Consider the following 20,476-nt stretch of genomic DNA (forward strand, 5'->3'; position numbering starts at 1 on the left):
CTGACTCGCGCGCAGCGAGCAGACGTTTGTACCTTTTGTTTTTGCCACCCTCGCAAAAAAGTATCGAGGGGACCGGATTGAAAAGTTAAAATTCCAGGTTAAGACGCTTGGTGTGTTTCTACCGTTTCTACCTGTCCTCATCTATCACAGGTCGAGGCTTTCCAAGGTGGCTCGGAGCTCCTAACAGCAGCGTCTGCGTCTGAAGGGGCTTGTCTAGGGGCTTTTGGTGGACAAGACGAGAGTCTCGCGACATCATGTCGTACTTTATGACCCAGTGAGTTTCCTTCGAATTCATAGAATGTGAAGCTCATTGCACCTCAGTTTACACTCTGGATGGCATGTCGATCAGGTGAGTCGTCGCCGTTTTAAGGAGTAACTAGCGTGTACGATGATGACTCTGTGCTGACGCTACAATCCGCCTCTTAGGCCATCCTGGTGGAAGAAGACCGCGTCGTGTGTATTCGATTTGGACACGATCACGATCCAGACTGTATGGCGATGGATGAAACGCTCTATAGCGTTTCGGAAAAGGTTCAACAGTTTTGTGTCATGTATCTGGGTGAGTTGAAGCTCGCGGAGTCTACTCAGACATTCCGGTCCCGCTGACGAACGATCACAGTGGATATTACAGAAGTTCCAGACTTTACAAAGGTCAGTCGAAGGCCCCCCAATTTCCCGATTGATTGATCGATCGATCAGAGAAGGCTGACGCCGTCGACGCAGATGTACGAGATCTATGATCCTTGTACAGTCATGTTCTTTTACCGGTGAGTCGTCGCAGCTGTCCCTTGGTAATTACGTGCGCTAACACCCTTTGATGCTAGAAACAAACATATCATGATTGATCTCGGAACGGGAAACAATAACAAAATGTAAGTGATGGCTTCCTCCCCCACGTGAATCAGGGCTAACGCAATTGCTGTAGAAACTGGCCGATGACGGATAAGCAAGAGGTCAGTCAATCCTCAGTCCGCACCGCCTACCTCGCTGACTCCACCCCTCTCCTTCAGCTAATCGATATCATCGAAGTTGTGTACAGAGGCGCATCGAAAGGACGTGGGCTGGTCGTCTCGCCTCGAGGTAAGTCACAATCACCCCTCCCACCCGATTGTGTGGGCTGAGCCGTCAACGCTTAGACTACTCGACACGGCATAAATACTAGGATAAAGGCGGAACGAGCCAAAAAAAAAAAAAAGGGGGTCACAGCCCTTCTAGGTGGACTTTGCTGCAAGCCATGCATGGCGACGTTATTACTATACTTTGATGTATTTGTACAGCAGGAAAACCCCTCTCTCAGGTTCTCCGCTGAAAGATGCGATATGACTGCTCATCGGGTCGACTACTGAGCGCATCCCGGACAAGTGTGCAAAGTGTGATGGACGTAAATATCACAATTGACACAAAAGTCGTTCTTGCACTTCGCGCATCTGACGAGAGAGGCTCAGCCGGTAATTTACCGTCGATCAAAGACTAAACTCACCTGTATCGCCCTGTTGGGCTGACAGCCTCGTCAACTTGATTGACACCGGCAGATACAGCGATTTCATCGAGCTGGCTGCGCGTCAGCTCAGGGCACCATGGGTCTATAAGTCAAACTGACTAGGGGGAATGGATCATCGCATCCGAAACAGGTCGGCTCCAATCTTCGAGACGTGTGATCCTCTTGAACAGTGTCGGCAGGCGTGACGCCGTACTCTGCCACAGGGAACAAGAACCAAAAGCTGAGGTCATCAGACATGTCATGCCATGCTATGCTCTCTGATTATCATTGCTCACCTCCGCGCCAGGTGTGGACTCGACACCACCATTAACCCACAGACTTCGCAATCTGTCGGTACGTCGCAAAGTTTACTCCCGCATCGAGGGCAAAGATATCCTCCTTTTTTGAGGATGCCATGACAGACGCACATCGTTTCTCCACCCAATGGTAGACGGACAGGAAAACCCATCACCATGAGATCTCCCGCAGGCGCAGGCTTATTTCTCCCTCCTGCTCCTGTACCTACTCCACCGGCGGCCAGAGCGTTCCTTACTCCGACGGTGAGTGGCGCTGCGATAGTCTGCGCAGGGGGTGGTATAGTCTCCCATAGAAGTTCCCTGAGGTGATCCTCGTCCATTGCGACACCGAATTTTCCTCCTGTTCGTTCTGAGATTTGCTTGCATATCTTTATTTCCCCAGAGAGGGAGATGATGGTGGTTCGGACACGCGATTGGACGAGATCTTTCATTGTTTGTTGAATCGACGTTGGGCCATCGGGATCAGCAGTGGAGATGGAGGAGAAAATGACGAGTATTTCAAGAGAGGATGTGACGGGGAGGTGACTGCAATCATCCGATAAGTCTAGGCAAGAACTGAAAAGAGGGACCTCTAACCCACCCCATGCCGCCTTTTGCCATGGTCAAACCGTTTTGTAAACTTGGTTCACCAGATGGTTCCAGTTTCCGTTTATCCGCCAGTGCAGCGAGAATCTCTTGAGGGTTGCCTGGGATACTGATCAGCTAGAGATAGGACGGTAATCCTCCACACAGCCCACCTCCCATCGGTATCAGTGTCTCGGATAGACGATCCCGCATCAGGACGATTCCAATCTGACCCAGGGGATTCTGATCAAACCATTCTCCAATGTATCCTCGAAGGTACTGCAACGTTACTTCCCACCTGATCATACGACATTTAGCGATGTGGCGAGCCTTGAGCATTCGTCTCTTGACCGAACCCACCTCGTCGGACGAAAGTCTTTATCCCGCATCGATTCAGATAGATCCAAGATGATAAACATGTGTCGAATGATGGATCGTCGAATCGGTCCTTCGCCAGCCATGGCCCTGGGCAGCATCTTCAGGGACGCTCTCCAATCATGTTTCTATGTGCACGAGCGCAGTGTCACTCACCTCTTCCGCCTACCTCTCGCCAGAAGCTTCTCTACCGTCGACTGTAGCCCTCCTTCCTCATCGTCCTCTTGAATCACATCCCATGATCGAGTATAAGCTCCTTCCCACGTTTGCATGCCGTCCTAGCAGGCACGTCAGCCACCAGATCTCCATCTGGCAAGTGATCCTGCCGCGTCCATCATACGCGAGCGAGACCAGCCTAGTGTGCTAGGTCTGCGGCTCTCCTCCACTCACCCCTCCAGTCTGACCATTCGCTCGACCTTTGCCTTTACGTTGTCGGCTCGGACCAGGCCGATCGATATCATCCTCATCGTCGTCGATATTGATATCATCTGCTTCGGGTGCATAGTCTTCGTCGACCGCCATGATGCATGAACACACGTCTGGGCAGAGCTTGCAAGTGACTAGTAGAGTGTACAAGGCGCTCTCGCTCTAAGCTGGGAAGACGATGATTACGTCAACTGTTCGACGCGGCTGATTTTTTCGGGCGGGCTCGGGAAATTGCCGTAGGGGTCTCTCATGGGTACTGCATAACATCGGTCCAGACAGCCTCTATCACGATGTCTGCATGCTTCCACTGGGAAAGTCTATCAGACCTGCATCAATCCCTATGGCCTTTACTATCATCGTGCAACTTGCAGTCCCAGATCACTTTTCCACTCTGATTCAGACGCTCTATCAGAACCATCCCAAGAGCAGTGCTAGGTGTTAATACGCCGCCCTTAGATGCCAGCGGAGGGAGCTTTGTATCAGATGGAGGCGGTAGAATTAGTGATAGCGCGGCTTCGACAATCATGTCTGAGAAAGACAATGATAGTCAGTCAATGGCTGACCAGCTTTTCCACGCGATGCACCGATGGACTCACAGTTCGTGGCTATGTAGCCTGGATCCCCCTTATGCTTGCAAGTCGTGACCACGGTAACGCCTTGAGCGGTTGTCTTCGAGATGCTAGTAAGCTCTAAGCCTCCAGACCTCAAAGACCTGGATACAGGGCATCAGCCTAGATGTCTCAACTGTTTTAAGGAGCTTTAGATCACTTGTCAGAAGGTCCTGATCCCGGCGAAGGCAACAACCACAAGAGGATGTTTCGGGTCAGTGTTGATCCGAAGAATACTAGACCAAAGAGCATCAAGCCGAGTGAGACGATGATGGATTCGATCCAGCTCCTGGTCTGCAGTGCTTCGGTGTACTCCAGCTTGTCGCCGTGCCTGGGTTCATCCCCCCTCTTGATGCCCGTGGCGTCTTCCGACAGTCGAGAGAGAAACCAGGATCGTCGGACAACGCAGCAGTTGAAAGGGTACATGAAGAAGAATCCTCCGGTCAGAGAACGAGGAAGAGATGGGTGACTCGATTCGTAGACTAGTTGTGGGGGAGGTGTAGGGCCGGAGGCTGACAAAGGACGATAAATGCCACGGTCGCTGCAAGGCTGACTCACCTGACGTCAGCATCCATTCTCCCTTCTTCACGATCTTCTCTTCGGCAGGGGTCTCGGCTTCAGATTTCGCTGATGCCATCGTTCCACCTGATGGTGATCCTCCAGTCTTGAAGAAAGCCCGAGACGATGCGATACTGGCGTCTGGGTAGGAGGACTGAAGTGTCCGCAGGGCAAGATACAGCGACATGTCGCTGATAAGTGATTAGCAGATAGAATGATAGCGCGCCCTCACGACGGAATGGAGTCGAACCCCGAGGCGATGACGATACAAGATCCAGTGGTGGACGCCTGATAGTCGTATTTTGGTATGATCACTTTGCCTAGAAAGTAACGTTCTCCACATAAGTCAAGATAGTGTGTACCAGTAGCTGCGCATGCTCTTGAGAACTATCAGTCTCCATTCGTCATATGAGCTCCAAAAACGCACCGGATCAGAGCTTCGGCATGATGTTCTCTGAACGGACCTGGAATGATGGTCAAACGATACCCAGACGTGCAACCCCCTAGTACCTCACTCACCAGCAAGATTGATAATGACTGTCGAGCGATCGACCAAATCCCTGACACTCTCTTCATCTGTCAGTTCACATGCCACCAGCTCCTTGTCCCTCTTCATATCTTTCGTCGCAGCCTTCAACTTTTCTTCATTTCTCCCTGACAAGATGAGGTTGAATGATTCTCCATCCGGATGATGATCGAGATACCTCAATAACTCTCTCGCTGTGAACGACGTCGCTCCATACACTGTGAGAGTGGGCGTAGATCCTTGAGAGCGTGTTCTGACCATGGCCCAAGTGCACTCGATGAGGTAGGTCGAGGCATGCAGTGACTAGCGGTGATGAACTGACCAACAGTATGACGTAATGTAAGTTTCTCCGGATCCGAAAGTCAGAATGCTGGTTGTCCAGGCCAAAATAAACCTCTCAATCTGACCTTGTTCACTTCGATCGATGTGCCCATCCATGGATGCCTCAACATCTGTGTTCCACTAAGATCAGTCCCCTGGACACCGGCAAATGCTGCGACGTGTGTGAACACCATAGCTGATACGTTCAACGTCTCGTTCTTCTGAATCCCCTTCTCATCTGCCCCCTTGTTCCAAAGGCAGTCTGAGTGCGGTGTCTGTGTGTGTGTGGAATGAATTGAACATGCCTTTGACGGGGTCTCGTACGAGGCAGAGGATGAAAAGCTGATAGCATCCAATGGGTGGTCAAGATGATCTCGGAGTGTTGCGCTTCGGATACTACAGCGGGAGTGTGCAGCTCTCGACAAGCATGTCAACATCTGCGTCAACAGCCCAACTCAGCCCCTTCGCAGTCTATGAACTAGACTTCGAGGCTACACCATGACTCCCTTTCAAACCAGGATGTGTTCCATAACTGCATGTGGATGTACCTTTGACCGTTTCATCAATACTACTGATCCGATCATCTAGAGAGCAGTGATCATCAACCGCAGAGGCGAAAGTTCGGACACTCGCTTGGAATGGGGAGCAGGTCGGAGTGTGGGTGGGTCGATGAAGCGAGGGGTACGGGGATCTTCGGTTCATCAAAGCTCACACGACATTTCTTTCCATTGCATCTTCCCACCCACAATCAATCCCTACACAAGTCAAAGACTCCATGTCGACGCCCACGACACCCCTCACATCCACATTCTATTCGCCACACCACACTGGCCCGATGCAAACACACAAACCCCCTTCGCTCGCATTGTTCCTCTCGACTCCCCATCTCGACGCTCTAGACGTCCAAGATGGTCTCGTCGAGCACTGCTTCAGATCATTTATCTCTGGCAAAAGAGTCAGAGAATGGTGTCTGGATATCAAGCGAGCAGCTCGAAAGGTACGTCGCAAGGGGGTGTATGAACGCAGCTGACACTATTGTCAGTTCACAGACTCTACGACCCTCCATCATATCCTCTATGCTGCTCCTCTTTCCATCCTGATCCCCTTCCCTCCAGACACGTTTCTCGCTCATGATCCCATCGGTCCACCAGATCCTGAATCCCTCTTACCCCCTTCGACCCTTTCCACGCTCTCTCGAAAACAGCTCGTCGATGCCTTGATCAAGCTTTCCAAGACTCTACTCGCAGAGCGACCCACCGGATGGTCCGAACTGGTGTTGGAGCTTTATCTCGAGTACATTGCTCGTCGATGGCGACTGGCTCTGGAAAAGCACGACTCCAATCTCGTAGATGGCATCGGCAGAAAATTGCTAGAGATCGAGTTTGACGTGAGTGTCGAATCATCACTTGACATAGCTGACGTGCTTGTTAGGTTCAGCTACGTGGCGAAACAGAAACCACTCGATCCCTCATTCTTCCCGTCCTTCAACACGTCCGATCAGGGCTCGGCTTCATCACCTCAGTTCAGCTCGTCTCGCGGCTCAACTCACCACGTTACCAGGATGCCCCATCCGATCTCGTCAGTTCATGGATCACCATTCGACTGAGAGCAGGCTCTCAAGCTCAGGATATCATCGCTGAGCTTGCATCAGCTCAAGACAAGATCATGGATGCTTCTCACAGATCCGAGTTGGTCCGTACAGTCGAGACCCTGGGCCTGAACATCCACTCAGATTCGCAGGACACCCCTCGGTCCACTTTCGAATCTCTCACCAGGCGACCTCACCGCAAGTTCAGCCTTCGAACTAGGACACTTGGCTTTGGCGCCTCTGGCAAATGGCGACCTGGTCATCAACGACTGACCTCGTTCAAGAATTCGTCAGGCTTCCCTTCCAAGTTTGATCCGGAACGACGACCATCACTGCCCAACTTTTCCACCACGTCCCTTCTTAACCCTTTTGCGTACAAATCCAGGCTATCGACGGGGGGCCCAGAATCACCCAGTTCCAAGCAAGCTTCAAGAAGCTTAACTCGCCTCGTGCCGTTTCCTCTGGTCAACACCCTCTCCTCACCAGACCTCCTTGGCTCGACCTTGGATTTTATCGACCCAGCGACTATCCGGCCAGTCCTTGTCCACCAACTTCTGACGAGCAAGTATCATCTCTCAACGGACAAGACGGATGACTGGTATCTCGGCGATGGGCGTCATCTTGCTCAACGCATGTTGATGGATATTGAGAACAAACTCAGGATCAATCAGGGATCTATCGATGCAGTCTCCGATCTCAGAACCATCTTCAGACTTGACCCCAATTCCGATCGCACCGGACCCCTTGAAGCAATCGTTAACGGTGAATTCGGCACGTTTCCTCTCCCTCCACCTCGCATGTCCATCGCTTCGACGTTGATGCCGGAGGGTCACAGCCGAGCTGCGTCATTTGACCTCGACCGGTACTTTGAAGGCCTCTCTGAATCAGGTCCAGAGGACCCTGTCCCGGTCCCAGAGTCTGCAAAGGATGGGGATGGATGCGCTCGACACAGCACCGAAACTGTTTTACCTCCTCTCCATAGCCACAGGCGAGTGAGTACAGGTCTCGAATCCCTCCTTACCATGGCTACGGGTAAGACTGGTCTGACCGACTTTACCTCCCGGACGAGAGAGAGGCGAGCATCCCATGCGAGCTTTACGATCCAAAAAGCTAGGCGAGGTTGGACGGGTTTCTCAGTTAAACTGGTCAAGCCGAGACGAGCAAGCAGTATCGATACATTCACTGGAGGCGGTACCGTCAAGTCGCCAAGAGGTTTCATGCTGCTAGAAGATCCGGATGACGACACTTCCGACGACGAATCAGTTTACGAAGACGACGAAAGCTACATTGGTCCTCTCGAATCGTATCTTGCTCCATCTCGATTCAACCGATGGTCGAAATCAGAGGCTGATCTCATCTTCCCTCCTCTTCCGACTGATCACGATCGAGCCCATCCATTTGCCGCGACATCGCACCACGTCCACGACAACGACATGTACACTCATCTACCAGCGACGACTTCCCTGAGACGGAAGAGGCGGATCGACCGACCTTGCGTGACGGCCTTCGATCTCGGACTAGGTAAACAGATCTTGACCCCTCCAGGGTTTCCAAAAGGCGACCAGTGGCAGGATAACTTTCCGACGACGCCTTCAATCGAACAATCAGCTCCCGACTTTTCCGAATCAAGCTCTACTCAGGTTGTCGACTCTACGCCTCGATTCGTAGTGACTGCCGATGCTCAAGACCTCATGCCGCAAGGATACAAGGCGCCACTCACTCCACCGATATCGCCACCTCACCGACCTATCTCCTTGAACCATTCTACGGCGGGATCCCATGACACAAGCTTTTCGGTTGTCGACCATGGCTCGGGGGCCACGGTTGAGAGTGGTCGACCGTTGGCAGTCGATCTATCGCTTACCGAAAGCGACACCCCCAGAGCCAAGCATCAACATCGACATTATCGCATCTTGAACGGTGACTTAACCCCGGAGAGATGGAGTGACGGGTCGCGAGGCCCATACCAATCACCAGTTTCACCTGTCATGACCCCTACAGCATCAGCAAAATCACTTCGCCAAGTCTCCTCATCCCAGCATCTCGCTCTGACACCGGATTACTCTCCAACTTTCACGGAGGATTGGCATACTGCGCATGGTACGCCTGTGAATCAAAAACAGGTCCTCGGTGGTGATGAGACGATTTACGCATCTCCAACCAAGGCGGCAACGCACTTTCCTGTTCCTGTGGATCTGCGCCGACATCGTCGACCTCCGCCTGTACCTCCCCCGCGCATGTCGAGTCTACGAAAAGTCCGACAATCACCCAGTCTCGCCAGTCTCTCCGGCAAGACCGTGTGGTCCAAGGATACGTTCAGTATCCGATCGAGATCGATCACACCGACGGAAAGGCGACGAACTCCAGCGGCGCCACTTTCTATCGAGTCTCATACCTCGTCATCCCTCAGTCAGCTTGTCTTCGCCATATCTGACGATGGGCATGGCAATTTCTCTTTCCCGGGCTCGAAGAACGCTCTCCAGGCCTTCCTGACACTTTTCAATGATGCGTCGGATTGTTTGATCCTCAAAAAAGGAGTGACGGAAGACCACATTCAACAGATGCTGGCGCACCTCTTCAAGCCGGACTTGACGCCGGACGAACAACGACACATCACATGGCTCATAGAAAAGGCTGATGAGCTGGTAGGTGACAGGGGAAATACTCCCATTGGACTGAGACTGACATCGTCTATCCTTCAGATCGATGATCCACGCTGGACTCGGCAAGCAGCAACATACCTCCCTTCGGTCCGCTCTTCGACTCATGTCGACCACGACAAGCCACTCCCAAGTACACCGTCCTCGATTACCTTCTTCACGCAACTGCCTGACCTAACGCCAAGAAGCGCCATGCGACCTCCCGCTACACATCCTCTGCTCAGTCCTCACAGAGTCCACGAAGATCTGCCATGGTCAGCTTCGAGTCCTCATCATATACGGCTAGCAGGGAGGCAGTCTCTCGAAGTGGATCCTAGCGACTACTTTTCTGCTCGGGGTCATCCTGATTGTCGAGCGTCCATCAATACGTTTGGCAGGAGGCGAGAGTCTACAGGATCGTCACTTCCTAGTCCCACATGGGTTTCTGCTCATGTGGCCGCGCACTTCTGAGGCTGAAGAAGCGCCAAGTTGTATCATAGAATTCGGACAATCTTGTTGTATACGGCTTCATCAACACACACGGCAGACATGCATCGTACACAGGCAAACGCGGATACTTCTGGACGCCAACTTGCCCTAGTCCACAGATCATCTCTAGTTGAATATGCAGTATAGTGCAATTCCACGCTGGCTCAGTGGGCGACCACCATTGACATTCCACAATCATAATGCGTCAATTGCAATGCTATGCAAGCACGATCGTTGCTGATCATTTCAAATCTACAGTACGTGTCTGGCCCCGACCCATACCTTGTTTTTCAAACGTCCGCTCCTCCTCACAGTATACGCCAGCCCATCTAGACGGTCTTTTTCTTGCTACCTCCTCCGGCGGCCGATCTCGATTTTTTCAGCCTCTTTCCAGATTCGAATGCAGATACAGCCTTGTGATCTCTACCGAGTGGATCTTCCTTCTTGACCTGATAGATTCGGACGATCCAGTTCTCAGAGGTGAATGCTTCGTCTGGTGACAGAGTATCAGATGAAAGTGCCTGCTTTTTCAGCTTGCTGAACAACTTACCTAGTGTGTCTAGGGTGACACCTGGTGGGATTCGTTGACCTCTGACACGGTCTTGAGCGGGTTGACCACCGTACAACTCGGTGAATCTGCGCATCAATGTCAGCGGGAACAGCCCTGCCAGGGTATCGTCGATACTCACCGGTAGTAAGACATCTTGTACATCAACGAGTTCTTCATGGTGCTCGTGCTGCCCTCACGTCAACTAAAGTCATCCGGGACCGTCCTCTGTCTGCTCACGCTCTCTCACCCACTGCATATTCGCCACGGGGTGTAAAGTAATTTGGCTCTTGTACCTCGTCTGGCCAAACACCTTGGGCAATCCTAACCATCCAGAGGAACTTGTTGATATCATCGCTGAGACGAGTTAGCTCAGTAAAATCGGGCAAGCTCGTGACGCTCACCCAGAGTACCCCAAAAGACCTCCGAAGATGACCAAAACATAATCCACATCGTGCTTCCTCAAGATCGGATACGCGACATCCTCGTTTGAACTCATAGCCTTGCCGACCGTGGCAATATGTGTGTTATTCCACGTATTGTTGTCTACAAGCGTAGGTCTGTCGGCCATGCCTGCTATCTGGTACCCGTAGTCCCACCAGGACATGACGACGGCATCTTTTTCGGTGTTCTGTCGAAGCCAATAGTAGGCCTCTCGGAAGTCATCGATGATGGCTTGGGATCCATCGGCGTTGCGGGAAGCAAGGACAACGGATGGCGAAGAGTAGGCTGTCTGGGTAACGAATGTACAGTGGTGGACCCAGAGAAAGAGGAAGTATGAGAGTGTACCGACCATGATAATTCGCGTGTCGAGACCATAGACTCCGAAAGAGGATCGTTTCCCCAGAAGACCAGTGAAGAGGGATCTTGGCTTATTCGAAGCAGCGGCAGCGGCCTTCTTACTGGCCTTCTTCGAGGGCGTCGAGTGACCGTCGGTCGTGGTAGAATCCATGTCGGTGTCTTCTTGAGGAATGATAGGGTCGATATAAGTCTCGAGGATCTTTGAGTATGCGATGGCGGCGGAGACGCAGACGACGGGCGTAATGACGAGCATGAGTCGGACCATGACACCTGCAAAGTAGGACGAGAGAACGGCGTAAATGATGATGAAGACCTGTTCATCGCGCATATCCTTGAAGCACCAGTAGAGACCGGCAGGGAAGAAGAAGATGAGCATGCCGAGGTCGAAGAAGAAGGATGGCCAGGCGGTAGGCTGATGCTCAGATACGGATGCGATGATAGGGACTGGCGGAAGTCAGTTGTCATACAATTCATGGGCGACATGCGCCACTCACTGTGAATCTTTGCGTATCCAGTGTCCCAAAGCGAGTAGAAACGTCCGGTCCAAGGGGCGATCCATCCGGAAAAGGTCAACGCCACGAGAACGGTAAATGAGGCGACGAACGCCAGGACCACGAAACCTCGGAGCAGGAGCTGGAACTGCTTTCCAGGCACCAATCGTCTAACAATCTCGACGAAGGACACAAGCTGCAAGAGTCCAAAGACACCGAGTGCGGCCATGTGTTCGGAAGTTCGGAGCGGGAGGAAACCGACAAAGGGTACTTGCATCGAGCAAATGGTTCCGATAATGTACCAGGACGAGTAAGATAGGTAGAGACGTTGAGTGAATCTACCCATGAGAATGAGGACAAACGCGTGAAGAGGTATCACTGGCTGTCAGCATGCAGGTCTATGTTATTTCTCACTGTTGGTGATGAAGACATATCCACCCCATGCAGCCACCATCCATCCGTAGAACAATGCAGCGAGCATGCCCCAAAAGGCACTTCCGAGCTTCAAAGCCCTGATCCAAAAGTAGAATGTGGACATGAGCAAGAAGATGGCGATGGCTTCATTATCGTAAGATCCAGCGACAGATCGAGAGATGTATCCTGGAGCGATACCGATGAAAGCAGCTGCGAGCAGACCAGCAGATGGGGTCGACATCTCAGTGGTAAATCTGGTTCGCGAGAAAGAGTCAGCAGTGAGCATGAATGAAGCGCGCGAGCCCCTACTCACAGATACGTCGCGATGGCTGTGAGTCCTGCGAATCCAGGCGCGAGCATGACACAGACATTTCGAATATCCACGGGCATGTTCATCCATCTCAGTGCGTTCCAGATCAAGCCCGAAGTGACCATCAACCCTGGGTAGATGGTCCCTCCTACAACCCTCCCCAGAGGGTACCAAGCGGTCGGATCGAACCAGTTCCAAAACTCGTAAAACCCATCGTTGACCAATACCTTGGAAGCTCGGTAATTGAACCAAGGATCAAATTCATGAATGACCGATTCGAACCGGATCACAGCGAACAATCTTGACCCAATGGCCGCTGCGCTGATCAATAAGAGCGTGACGAGTCGGAGAAAAGATTCGGTATTGGTAAGGAGGGAATGGGAGATCTGGGCTGGGAGTGGATAGGCTAATTTCCTAGGTTGTTGTACTGAATCGCCGTTGGGTTGGTTGGGAGCGTCAGAAATGGAGGGAATGGAGGCATTGAGAGAGGAGACGGGATCATTGTCTCTCGAGGAGGAAGAGTCGGTTGCGACCCGAGGTGTCTTTGGAGCCATTGTCGACGGGACGGTCACCACACCAACAGAGGTGCACTGTAGAGGTTGGAGGCTTCCGACACGAAATTTAGGGTGATGGCGAGCGGTGACCAGTCGCTTAGAAGCTCTGGGTCTGGCGAGGCTCTAGATCACCTTCAGTCCTTGGTCCTTATCCCCTTGTTCAGCTCTTCTCTGTCGCTCTTGAGCTCTTCAGTGTAGCGAGCTATTCTGAGCCAACGACCGACACATTCGCAGAACTCCAACGGGGCAACTTTCCCACGGTAGAAAGCCAACAATCCGAGGCTCTGAAAGAAAATGGATGGTTTGTCGATACTATGAAAATACTACCATACTACAAGTATCCCTTCTTCAGTACCTGCATCTCGTTCCAGAATGCATTAATGTGCCCCTCTACTGCGGACCCTTCATCGCCAGCTTTAGCGCCTGCGATTGGTGATTAGCAAGGATGCACGTTCAGTCAGAAGTACCTTCTCAAGTTGCTCCAAGTCAGTGGTGCTTCTGGCGTCGATCCGCTTCATTTGACGTCCAGTCTGAGCCATGATCTCATGTATTTCGTCTTTCGATCGATCGTCATGCGCAAAGATGACAGAGCAACCTTTGCGCCCGAATCGACCCGTTCGACCTGAGGATGTCATGAGTTGAGGCAATTGAATGGGCGACAACTCACCGATTCGATGAATATACGTCTCGATATCAGGTCGAAAGTTCCCACCGGGGCCCAGATCAGGCACGTCATAGTTGACGACCATGTTGACCTGTTGAATGTCGATACCTCTCGCGATGACATTGGTCGTGATGAGGACCTTGGTCTTGCCCTCTCGGAATCCATCGAGAATGGTATCTCGTTCATCCGTTTGCTTGTCACCGTGGAGCGACGCAACGGAGTGACCCTCCTGAGTCAGACGATTGGCAATGTTGTCGGCAGTGTCTTTGCGCTGAGAAAAGGGTCAAATAAAGGTCGTATCGCGGCCTCACCTTGCAGAAGACAATACTTTGTCCAATCGACATGATGTCGTACAACGCGGAGAGCGCTTCATATTTCTGATTCTCGCCATCACATTCGAGCCAAAGCTGCTTGATTGTATCAATGGTGACGTCTTCTTTCTTGAGGAAAATTTGGTTTGCTTCAGGGGCACAGCGCTGAGCAAACTCTTGGACATCGGGAGGGAAAGTAGCAGAAAAGAGAACGACCTGAACTCCTCTGGGTAGCATTCTGCAGCGTCAGCGAGTGCTCACTTGTGCGCACTTACTTTTGAATTCGACTCGTTTGGTCACCCAAGCCTTGCATAGCGACCATCTCATCGGCTTCATCGAGTACGAATACTCGGATGTGTTTCGGGTCAAAAATGGTGCCTCGTCTACTGAGCATATCAACGAGGGTTCCGGGAGTTCCGATCAGGATGTGTTTGTCGATTTTTTGGCCTCGGGTCCAGCTTCCGGGCACAGCGAGGAAGGTCTTGATCTCGGTGAATACCCCTATCTTGTTGACGACTTCTTGGATCTGGCGAGCGAGTTCTCGAGAGGGGGCGAGGCAAATTGCCTAGTCAAATGAGAACGAGCCATCGCCAGCGTCACGTGCACAGCTCACCTGAGGGGCCATGATGCTTGGATCGACTCTCGAGAGCATGTTGAGGGTGAATGCGGCAGTCTTTCCAGTACCAGACTGACTCTGACCGATGAGGTTACGAGGTCTGCAAAGAGTCAGCTCGTCCCTGTCTAGTGCCCGGACAGACTGACGGGTTGTTGAGGAGCATAGGTAAGGCATTCTCTTGAATCTTCGAAGGCTTTTTGAATCCAGCAGCATAGATTCCTTTCATCAGGCTTTCATGGCTGCGGCAGATCAGCTCAAAGTTTCGCACTAAAAGACAGGAGCTGACATTGGAAGGTCTTCGAAGCGTTTGACACTGTATAGCGGGTTATTAGGGTCTGCTTGTTGATCGGCTAGTTTGACCTGCGAGCCGTGATCAGTAATTTATCGGATGTGAGAGGAGAAGGCCACCCCTCACCTGAACCTGAAAATCGTTCGAGATGAGTCCGCTGCCAGTGTCTGACATGCCGGCGTCGATTGGCTCATTATCTCGGCCATTGGCCGCGTTGCCATTCGAGTTGCCGTTCTTCATGGTGTTGCCCCAGCCTGGATGATGATCAGCGGGGATAGTGCTTCGAGGGATGGAACGGACCGTCATCTGCCCTATCTTGCGCCTTGCTATGTGTTGTCGAGCCCCATGCTAAGACAGGTCAGCGAGAGCTCTGTGTGCACATCGTTAGCTCACATATAGGCTCATCCATTAAATCCTGAGCCATCTTCCCAGCTTTCTTGTCTTTACTGTCTTCAGGTAGTAATTCTCCCTTGCCAGAAGGCTCTTTAGTCTCCTTCTTCGCGCCCGTTGAAGCACTGGGCTGAGCGCTGGTAGCTACCGCTGGCGTAGTAGTAGTAGAACTAGCTGACGCTGATGGGGCGGATCCCCCCTCGCGACCCGATTTGACACCGGCAAGAGCTCTACCAAATAACGCACTGGAGGTGTTTGGCCGTGGCCGTGATTGAGATTCGGAAGAAGCAGAAGCTGGAGGAGGCGAATGAGGAGTATCGGATGGTGATGACGAGGATGATGAAGCTGGCTGAGGATCTCCTGTTGAAAGACCCGATATACGAGATAGCAGCGAAGCTACGGGTTGATCCCCTTTCTCCGAAGTTGTCCTTCCAGCAGGTTCAGATGATTCTGTATGAGGTTGCTCAGTATCGTGTTGTTGAGATTCGATCATGATGAAAGAGAGAGAGAGGAGAGGAGAAGCAGAGGGTAGTAGGCGGCAACTGGCGAAGCGAGAGAGAGCGAGAGAGACGGGGGGGGCCTATGCCTCGTGGCTCAACAACGCACAGACCCCCGCTTGTCTACACACTCATGCGAGAGCATGTGGCAGTACATATCTGAAGTTAAGAAAGCAGAGCCACTTACCTGGAGCTTGAGGTGGACTTCCAAATGTCCTCTTGAGCTCATCATCATCATCAGACTCCTCATCAGCCCAATCCTTTTTACGCGGTGTAGAGAGGTTGGACATGGCGGAAAGAATACGAGGTAAGACCAGATAAAAGCGAGGGAAATCCGAAGAGATGAAGGGTTTGAGGGACAAGAGAATCAAGTTGGTACAAGAAACACAGTCGACACGAATCACAAGATCTTGTCAAACACGTATTTACAGACCAGAAGAATACCGTTGAGGAAAGGTCGTGCGTGGTTTTGAACTGAATGTCGGGTTGAAATCGTCATCCGAAGGATGCGAAGGTGGCAGTTTAGGACTGGGGTAGGGTGGCACAATCAATAAAGGAGAGTCACGATTCTAGATTTGCTTTGGGTATGGCATGCATAAGCAAGACAGGTTGTAGACAAAGCTTCTATAGCCTGCAAGTTCCACACGATGTAAGGGAAGGGATCGGACTCGGGTTGACGCTCGCGCTGCTCCTTGAAACACTGCTCGTACCCGTGGTCGAGGAGGCCGAAAGCCGCGGAACGATGGAACTTCTCTGTAAGTTTGTGCCTCTCAGATCGCAGTCCGACAGCGCTGGGCTCGAGCAGAGAGAGAGAGGCATGGAACCTGTCAAAGCGGCATTCGAAGTGAGTTGCAGCGATGACAGGGTAGAAGGCAGTGATGTTGGAGGAGAGGTGAAGTTGTTGTTCGACAAGAACCTGCCAGTTCATTAGCCTGAATTTACCGACTCGCCGTCCGCGCTCACAGGGTGGTCAGAGATGTCAGAGATGAGAAGTTGGGGACTTGGCCGCCGAAAGCATTGTATGACAGGTCCCTGATGCACTTCAGCTGAGTCGACTCTGCGATGACGGACACCGACTTACAGATACTTCAACGAGCTAGGCAGATTGTTCTCGCTCAAAACGCCGAGTCCCTGCCCGGTCATAACGCTGATAAGGCGGTAAGCATGGCTCAATTTCACACCATCCGCACACTCACAAAGTCTTCAGCGCCGAATTCTTCTCCAGATCTGGCATCTTCGGAGCTAGATTGGCATTATTGATCAAGGACAATGTGGAAAGTCGTGTGGCCTGTCGAAAGTCCGCAGTCGAAAGATCACCCCGAAGACCAGTGTACTGTAAGTTGATGCTCGTCAGATTCTGCAGTGCCAGGATGTCGGAGTAGAAATCGCCGCCTATCAGAGTAAGCTGCTATTCTTACCCTACTCTTGCCCAACACTCACTCGGTACGGAATTATTGCCAATGATGCTGAGGGATGACAGCGAGACTATGTTCTCCAGAGTCCTCGGCAGCAAGTTTGGGACGTTGGGATACTTGAGCCCTCTGGTATGGTCAGCTTGGTCCATATCTCGTAAGGATAATAGCTCACATGCTGACCACTCTCCCTCTGGAGTCGCAAGACACGCCGTTCCAAGCACAAGGGCTCGCATCTTTGCCCCAACCCAAACCGCTCAGAGGTCCTTGAGCCTCATGAAGGATATCCATCAATGCACAGAATTGCAAAGTTGCTCCCACGCCCGTAGAATTGCCGCCTATCAGGTCTGACTCAAAGTCATTCGTCGCCGACGTTAAGAGCGGGACGCAGTCGGAACATGGGTATGTACCGGGAGAGCCGGGCGCAGAGCTCATGAAGAGGTCCAGACACGTTGCCAGGCTTTTTGAGGTAGTCGGCGAAGTTGTATTAGCTGGAATAGTTGGATCATTCTTATCCGATGACGAGTTGTGAGACGAGTTATCTGCGCCGGATTGAGTCAAAAGAGCGGTACAGAGTCCAATGGTGAGCGCAGCGAGGATTACGATCACAAGTATCATCAGGCACTTGATCTCAGCCTATCTCCACTCTTGGTGTCTCTCACCTTATATCTCTTGCTCTTCTTGTTCTTCTTTTGCTCGTCCTTCTTCTCTTTTCGACGCAGACAACACCACGCTCGAGATCCGTCGTGTGACCTGTACTTGCGCTTGTTGCCCAGACTCCACTCCTCTTTACCTGGCGATCGCCTCGGGTACATGTAGTCTGTACTTCGGCTAGGCACCTCGGAAGCGTATACGACCTGTCGAGGCGGCACCAGGTGTTCTTCCGAATGTAATGAAATGCCTCGAGTGGCCATTCTGAACCTGTCCATGTCCCTCATCTCTCTCTCGCGCATCTCACGTACGACTCGATCTGCAGAGCCCTCATTTTGGGTCCAAAGGGTAGATTTGCCGACCCATTTGTGGCTTTGATTCCTGACCACATCACCAACGCGGTCGAGCAGAGTCTTTCGTCGGTTCATCCGATGCGAGTCGTGGAGAGAGGTGGGTGAAGGGCCAAGGTAGGTGGGAGTGAGGAGAACATTGTGCAAGACTGAGTCGTATGCCTCGCCTGGACTCTCATCGCCTCGATGTCGCCCGGCTGGTGGCGGTTGCAGATGGAAACTCGAGGTCTTCTCGGCTCGGATTGTCGGAGTGATGTTCTGCAACACACCGCGAGGTACAACCTCACCAGGATGGATGGAAACTCTGCCTTCTCGCCATGAGGGGTACTGGTGGCCAGGCTCTACTTCACAGACGTCGAATGGATCGAGCTTCTCCTCCTTGACGGGCTTCCGCTTAGACTTTGGAGTTTTTGATTTGGCCGGGCTCGGAGGCTTTTCATGAGGCGAGAGACGGAACCAACCGGCCCGCCTTGAGGGAGTATGTCTAAGATGTCCATGCTCCTGTTCGGGTTCAACTGTATCGGTTGTAGCTATGACATCGCCTACGCGAGGGTACGCTTGACGAGTCTTGCTGAGATCAAGAGGCGGTGGTCGACGATGAGGCGAGGAGGATGCACCAGGCTTCGAACCCAAGACATTCGTCAAGGACGATGAAGAATGCTCAGACAATGGCGGGTTTCTGTCCTTAGGTCGATACGGACGTTTTGGGGGTTGGGAAGCGTATGGCAGAGGAGGTAAAAGAGGTGGTGATCCGTCTGACGGTTCGGGATACTCGGATTTTGCGGGACTATAGATGGAGGAGGATTTCGAGACGAGTGCAGGACGTTTCACAGCATCGACATGGCGAGTCTTGATCCGAGGTTGAATGTGAGAGGTCGCTGGTGAGGAGGTAGAAGCAGAGGCGAAAGTATCGAGCGGTCGAATAGGGACCGGAGGCAGAGGTTCAGATACTTGAAGGGGGGGATGACGAGCGGGTAAGAGGGACAGGATTGAGAATCGGGATTTGAACCGTGATGGGCCCTCACCAGACATGGCGAGATGTGGAGTGAATCGCTGCAGCGACAGACAGGTGAGAAGAATCAAATGTTGAGCGACACGTTTTAACACCTGTAGACAGATCAGTCAACCCCGGTGTCCGGCGGCAGAGACAGGCTTGGAGACCAGCGTCTTGGTGCCGTAGATGATACTGTCCCAGAGCGAGAACATTTATCAATTATGGGCAAGCTCTCAAGGTCAGCAGACAGAGTCAGGAAGCAAAGAATACAGCCAGCACTCATCTCATCCTATGATATGTCATCGAAGCTGTGGGTTGACTGACGATAGAGACCTGGAATCTCAGGGGATCGTGTCTGATCTCTCATGCATCGAGCGCATTGTTGTTTGTACTAATCGAGTGTCCAACGGACAATGAGGGTGTACTGTTCCTGCTGCTGCTGCTGCTGCTGCTCACAAGGCGGTGAGAGAAAAGAGTACAAATAGCCAGTTTGCAAGACAACAATAATGAATCGAACGGTCCAAGATGAAACACCGTGCGAGACCTGAGCACCCCCATAAATGGTATCCACCTTCGACGCAGCTTTCGTGAATCACAATCGGCCATACGACACCATATGCATCCCGTTCACGACGTGTATTAGTCACCAGCCTGTAACCCCTTGACACTATGTATACTTTGTATGTATGATCTTCTTGTAAAATCTCCTGGATATTCTGAAACTCCTCTCCAACCCCAGTGCCTCTGCACAAATGTCATCTACTTGTTTTTGCCCGCCGATCGACCACTCTTCACACTGGCCGTCTTTTTCCCCTTCTTCTTACTGGCACCTCCTGTCAATTCCCACTGACCACTGTTCCGCATCAAGCCTTTCCGAGCGTCCTTGTACTCATCGTCAACTTCTGATTCTTCGCTCGTATCCTCTCTCATCTTGCCGATTCGAGTAGACCACTCCTCGTGTTGAGCTGCGTCTTGACCCGGACTTTCAGGTTGGACATCATTAGTCGGTGCCGCTGAAGCTTCTTGAGCCAGTCCAGGAGCAGGATTGAGAGCAACGTTGGGAGACTCTGGGACGTTCATTCGGACAGACTTTCTTCTGACCTGTCCACCGGCCAACTCTTTCGCAGGTCGAGGTCCAGTCGTTTCGTCGGAGTCAGAGTCGACAGCCGATTCGTAAGCGGCTTGATGAAGTTGCTTCTCGTTGGGCAGCTTCTCCACGGTCGGAGGTCCAACATTGATACCTAATCGCTTGATCCTCTCATTATCGACAACCTTGAATTTGGTTTCATCATCG

At 52.0% G+C, this 20,476-nt stretch overlaps 7 protein-coding genes across 7 annotated transcripts; 2 read left to right on the forward strand and 5 right to left on the reverse strand.

Annotated features, from left to right (window-relative positions):
• The first annotated feature begins 101 nt into the window (after window positions 1-101).
• Window positions 102-1,221, forward strand: BD324DRAFT_619681 (thioredoxin-like U5 snRNP-specific pre-mRNA splicing factor). Its single transcript, XM_022015195.1, has 9 exons — window positions 102-274; window positions 322-349; window positions 427-559; window positions 620-651; window positions 724-767; window positions 825-872; window positions 926-953; window positions 1,011-1,080; window positions 1,137-1,221. Exons 1-9 carry the CDS (start codon window positions 255-257, stop codon window positions 1,160-1,162), a joined length of 429 nt encoding a protein of 142 aa, XP_021873291.1. The 5' UTR covers window positions 102-254; the 3' UTR covers window positions 1,163-1,221.
• On the reverse strand, window positions 1,222-3,305 carry BD324DRAFT_619684 (Ssl1-like-domain-containing protein). The gene is made up of 9 exons (XM_022015196.1): window positions 3,127-3,305; window positions 2,893-3,014; window positions 2,722-2,826; window positions 2,535-2,659; window positions 2,378-2,483; window positions 1,777-2,322; window positions 1,601-1,721; window positions 1,481-1,551; window positions 1,222-1,427 (listed from the first exon to the last, which is right to left on the reverse strand). Exons 1-9 carry the CDS (start codon window positions 3,256-3,258, stop codon window positions 1,340-1,342), a joined length of 1,416 nt encoding a protein of 471 aa, XP_021873292.1. The 5' UTR covers window positions 3,259-3,305; the 3' UTR covers window positions 1,222-1,339.
• Window positions 3,306-3,441: 136 nt separating this feature from the next.
• BD324DRAFT_619686 (hypothetical protein) lies at window positions 3,442-5,146 on the reverse strand. The gene is made up of 7 exons (XM_022015197.1): window positions 4,848-5,146; window positions 4,756-4,792; window positions 4,561-4,707; window positions 4,329-4,519; window positions 3,931-4,282; window positions 3,759-3,874; window positions 3,442-3,690 (listed from the first exon to the last, which is right to left on the reverse strand). Exons 1-7 carry the CDS (start codon window positions 5,113-5,115, stop codon window positions 3,494-3,496), a joined length of 1,308 nt encoding a protein of 435 aa, XP_021873293.1. The 5' UTR covers window positions 5,116-5,146; the 3' UTR covers window positions 3,442-3,493.
• A 693-nt stretch (window positions 5,147-5,839) lies between these two features.
• On the forward strand, window positions 5,840-10,038 carry BD324DRAFT_332120 (hypothetical protein). Its single transcript, XM_022012509.1, has 4 exons — window positions 5,840-6,172; window positions 6,218-6,562; window positions 6,607-9,408; window positions 9,466-10,038. The coding sequence occupies exons 1-4, from the start codon at window positions 5,951-5,953 to the stop codon at window positions 9,871-9,873; spliced, it is 3,777 nt and encodes a 1,258-aa protein (XP_021873294.1). The 5' UTR covers window positions 5,840-5,950; the 3' UTR covers window positions 9,874-10,038.
• A 1-nt stretch (window position 10,039) lies between these two features.
• BD324DRAFT_332094 (Oligosaccharyl transferase STT3 subunit-domain-containing protein) lies at window positions 10,040-13,211 on the reverse strand. The gene is made up of 7 exons (XM_022012508.1): window positions 12,458-13,211; window positions 12,145-12,398; window positions 11,734-12,108; window positions 10,843-11,683; window positions 10,679-10,795; window positions 10,581-10,628; window positions 10,040-10,527 (listed from the first exon to the last, which is right to left on the reverse strand). Exons 1-7 carry the CDS (start codon window positions 13,006-13,008, stop codon window positions 10,221-10,223), a joined length of 2,493 nt encoding a protein of 830 aa, XP_021873295.1. The 5' UTR covers window positions 13,009-13,211; the 3' UTR covers window positions 10,040-10,220.
• A 79-nt stretch (window positions 13,212-13,290) lies between these two features.
• On the reverse strand, window positions 13,291-15,985 carry BD324DRAFT_619692 (P-loop containing nucleoside triphosphate hydrolase protein). The gene is made up of 11 exons (XM_022015198.1): window positions 15,282-15,985; window positions 15,189-15,236; window positions 15,015-15,142; window positions 14,886-14,959; window positions 14,746-14,838; window positions 14,597-14,699; window positions 14,259-14,548; window positions 13,984-14,221; window positions 13,676-13,943; window positions 13,476-13,630; window positions 13,291-13,431 (listed from the first exon to the last, which is right to left on the reverse strand). Exons 1-11 carry the CDS (start codon window positions 15,769-15,771, stop codon window positions 13,399-13,401), a joined length of 1,920 nt encoding a protein of 639 aa, XP_021873296.1. The 5' UTR covers window positions 15,772-15,985; the 3' UTR covers window positions 13,291-13,398.
• A 414-nt stretch (window positions 15,986-16,399) lies between these two features.
• BD324DRAFT_649508 (hypothetical protein) lies at window positions 16,400-19,220 on the reverse strand (the record flags this gene model as incomplete). Its single annotated transcript, XM_022018002.1, has 7 exons — window positions 16,400-16,691; window positions 16,739-16,807; window positions 16,857-16,922; window positions 16,972-17,167; window positions 17,216-17,316; window positions 17,363-17,811; window positions 17,850-19,220. The coding sequence occupies 7 exons, from the start codon at window positions 19,218-19,220 to the stop codon at window positions 16,400-16,402; spliced, it is 2,544 nt and encodes an 847-aa protein (XP_021873297.1).
• Between the last annotated feature and the right edge of the window lie 1,256 nt (window positions 19,221-20,476).

The sequence above is a fragment of the Kockovaella imperatae genome (assembly GCF_002102565.1).
Source record: "Kockovaella imperatae strain NRRL Y-17943 chromosome Unknown BD324scaffold_3, whole genome shotgun sequence".
Taxonomy (NCBI): Eukaryota; Fungi; Basidiomycota; class Tremellomycetes; order Tremellales; family Cuniculitremaceae; genus Kockovaella; species Kockovaella imperatae.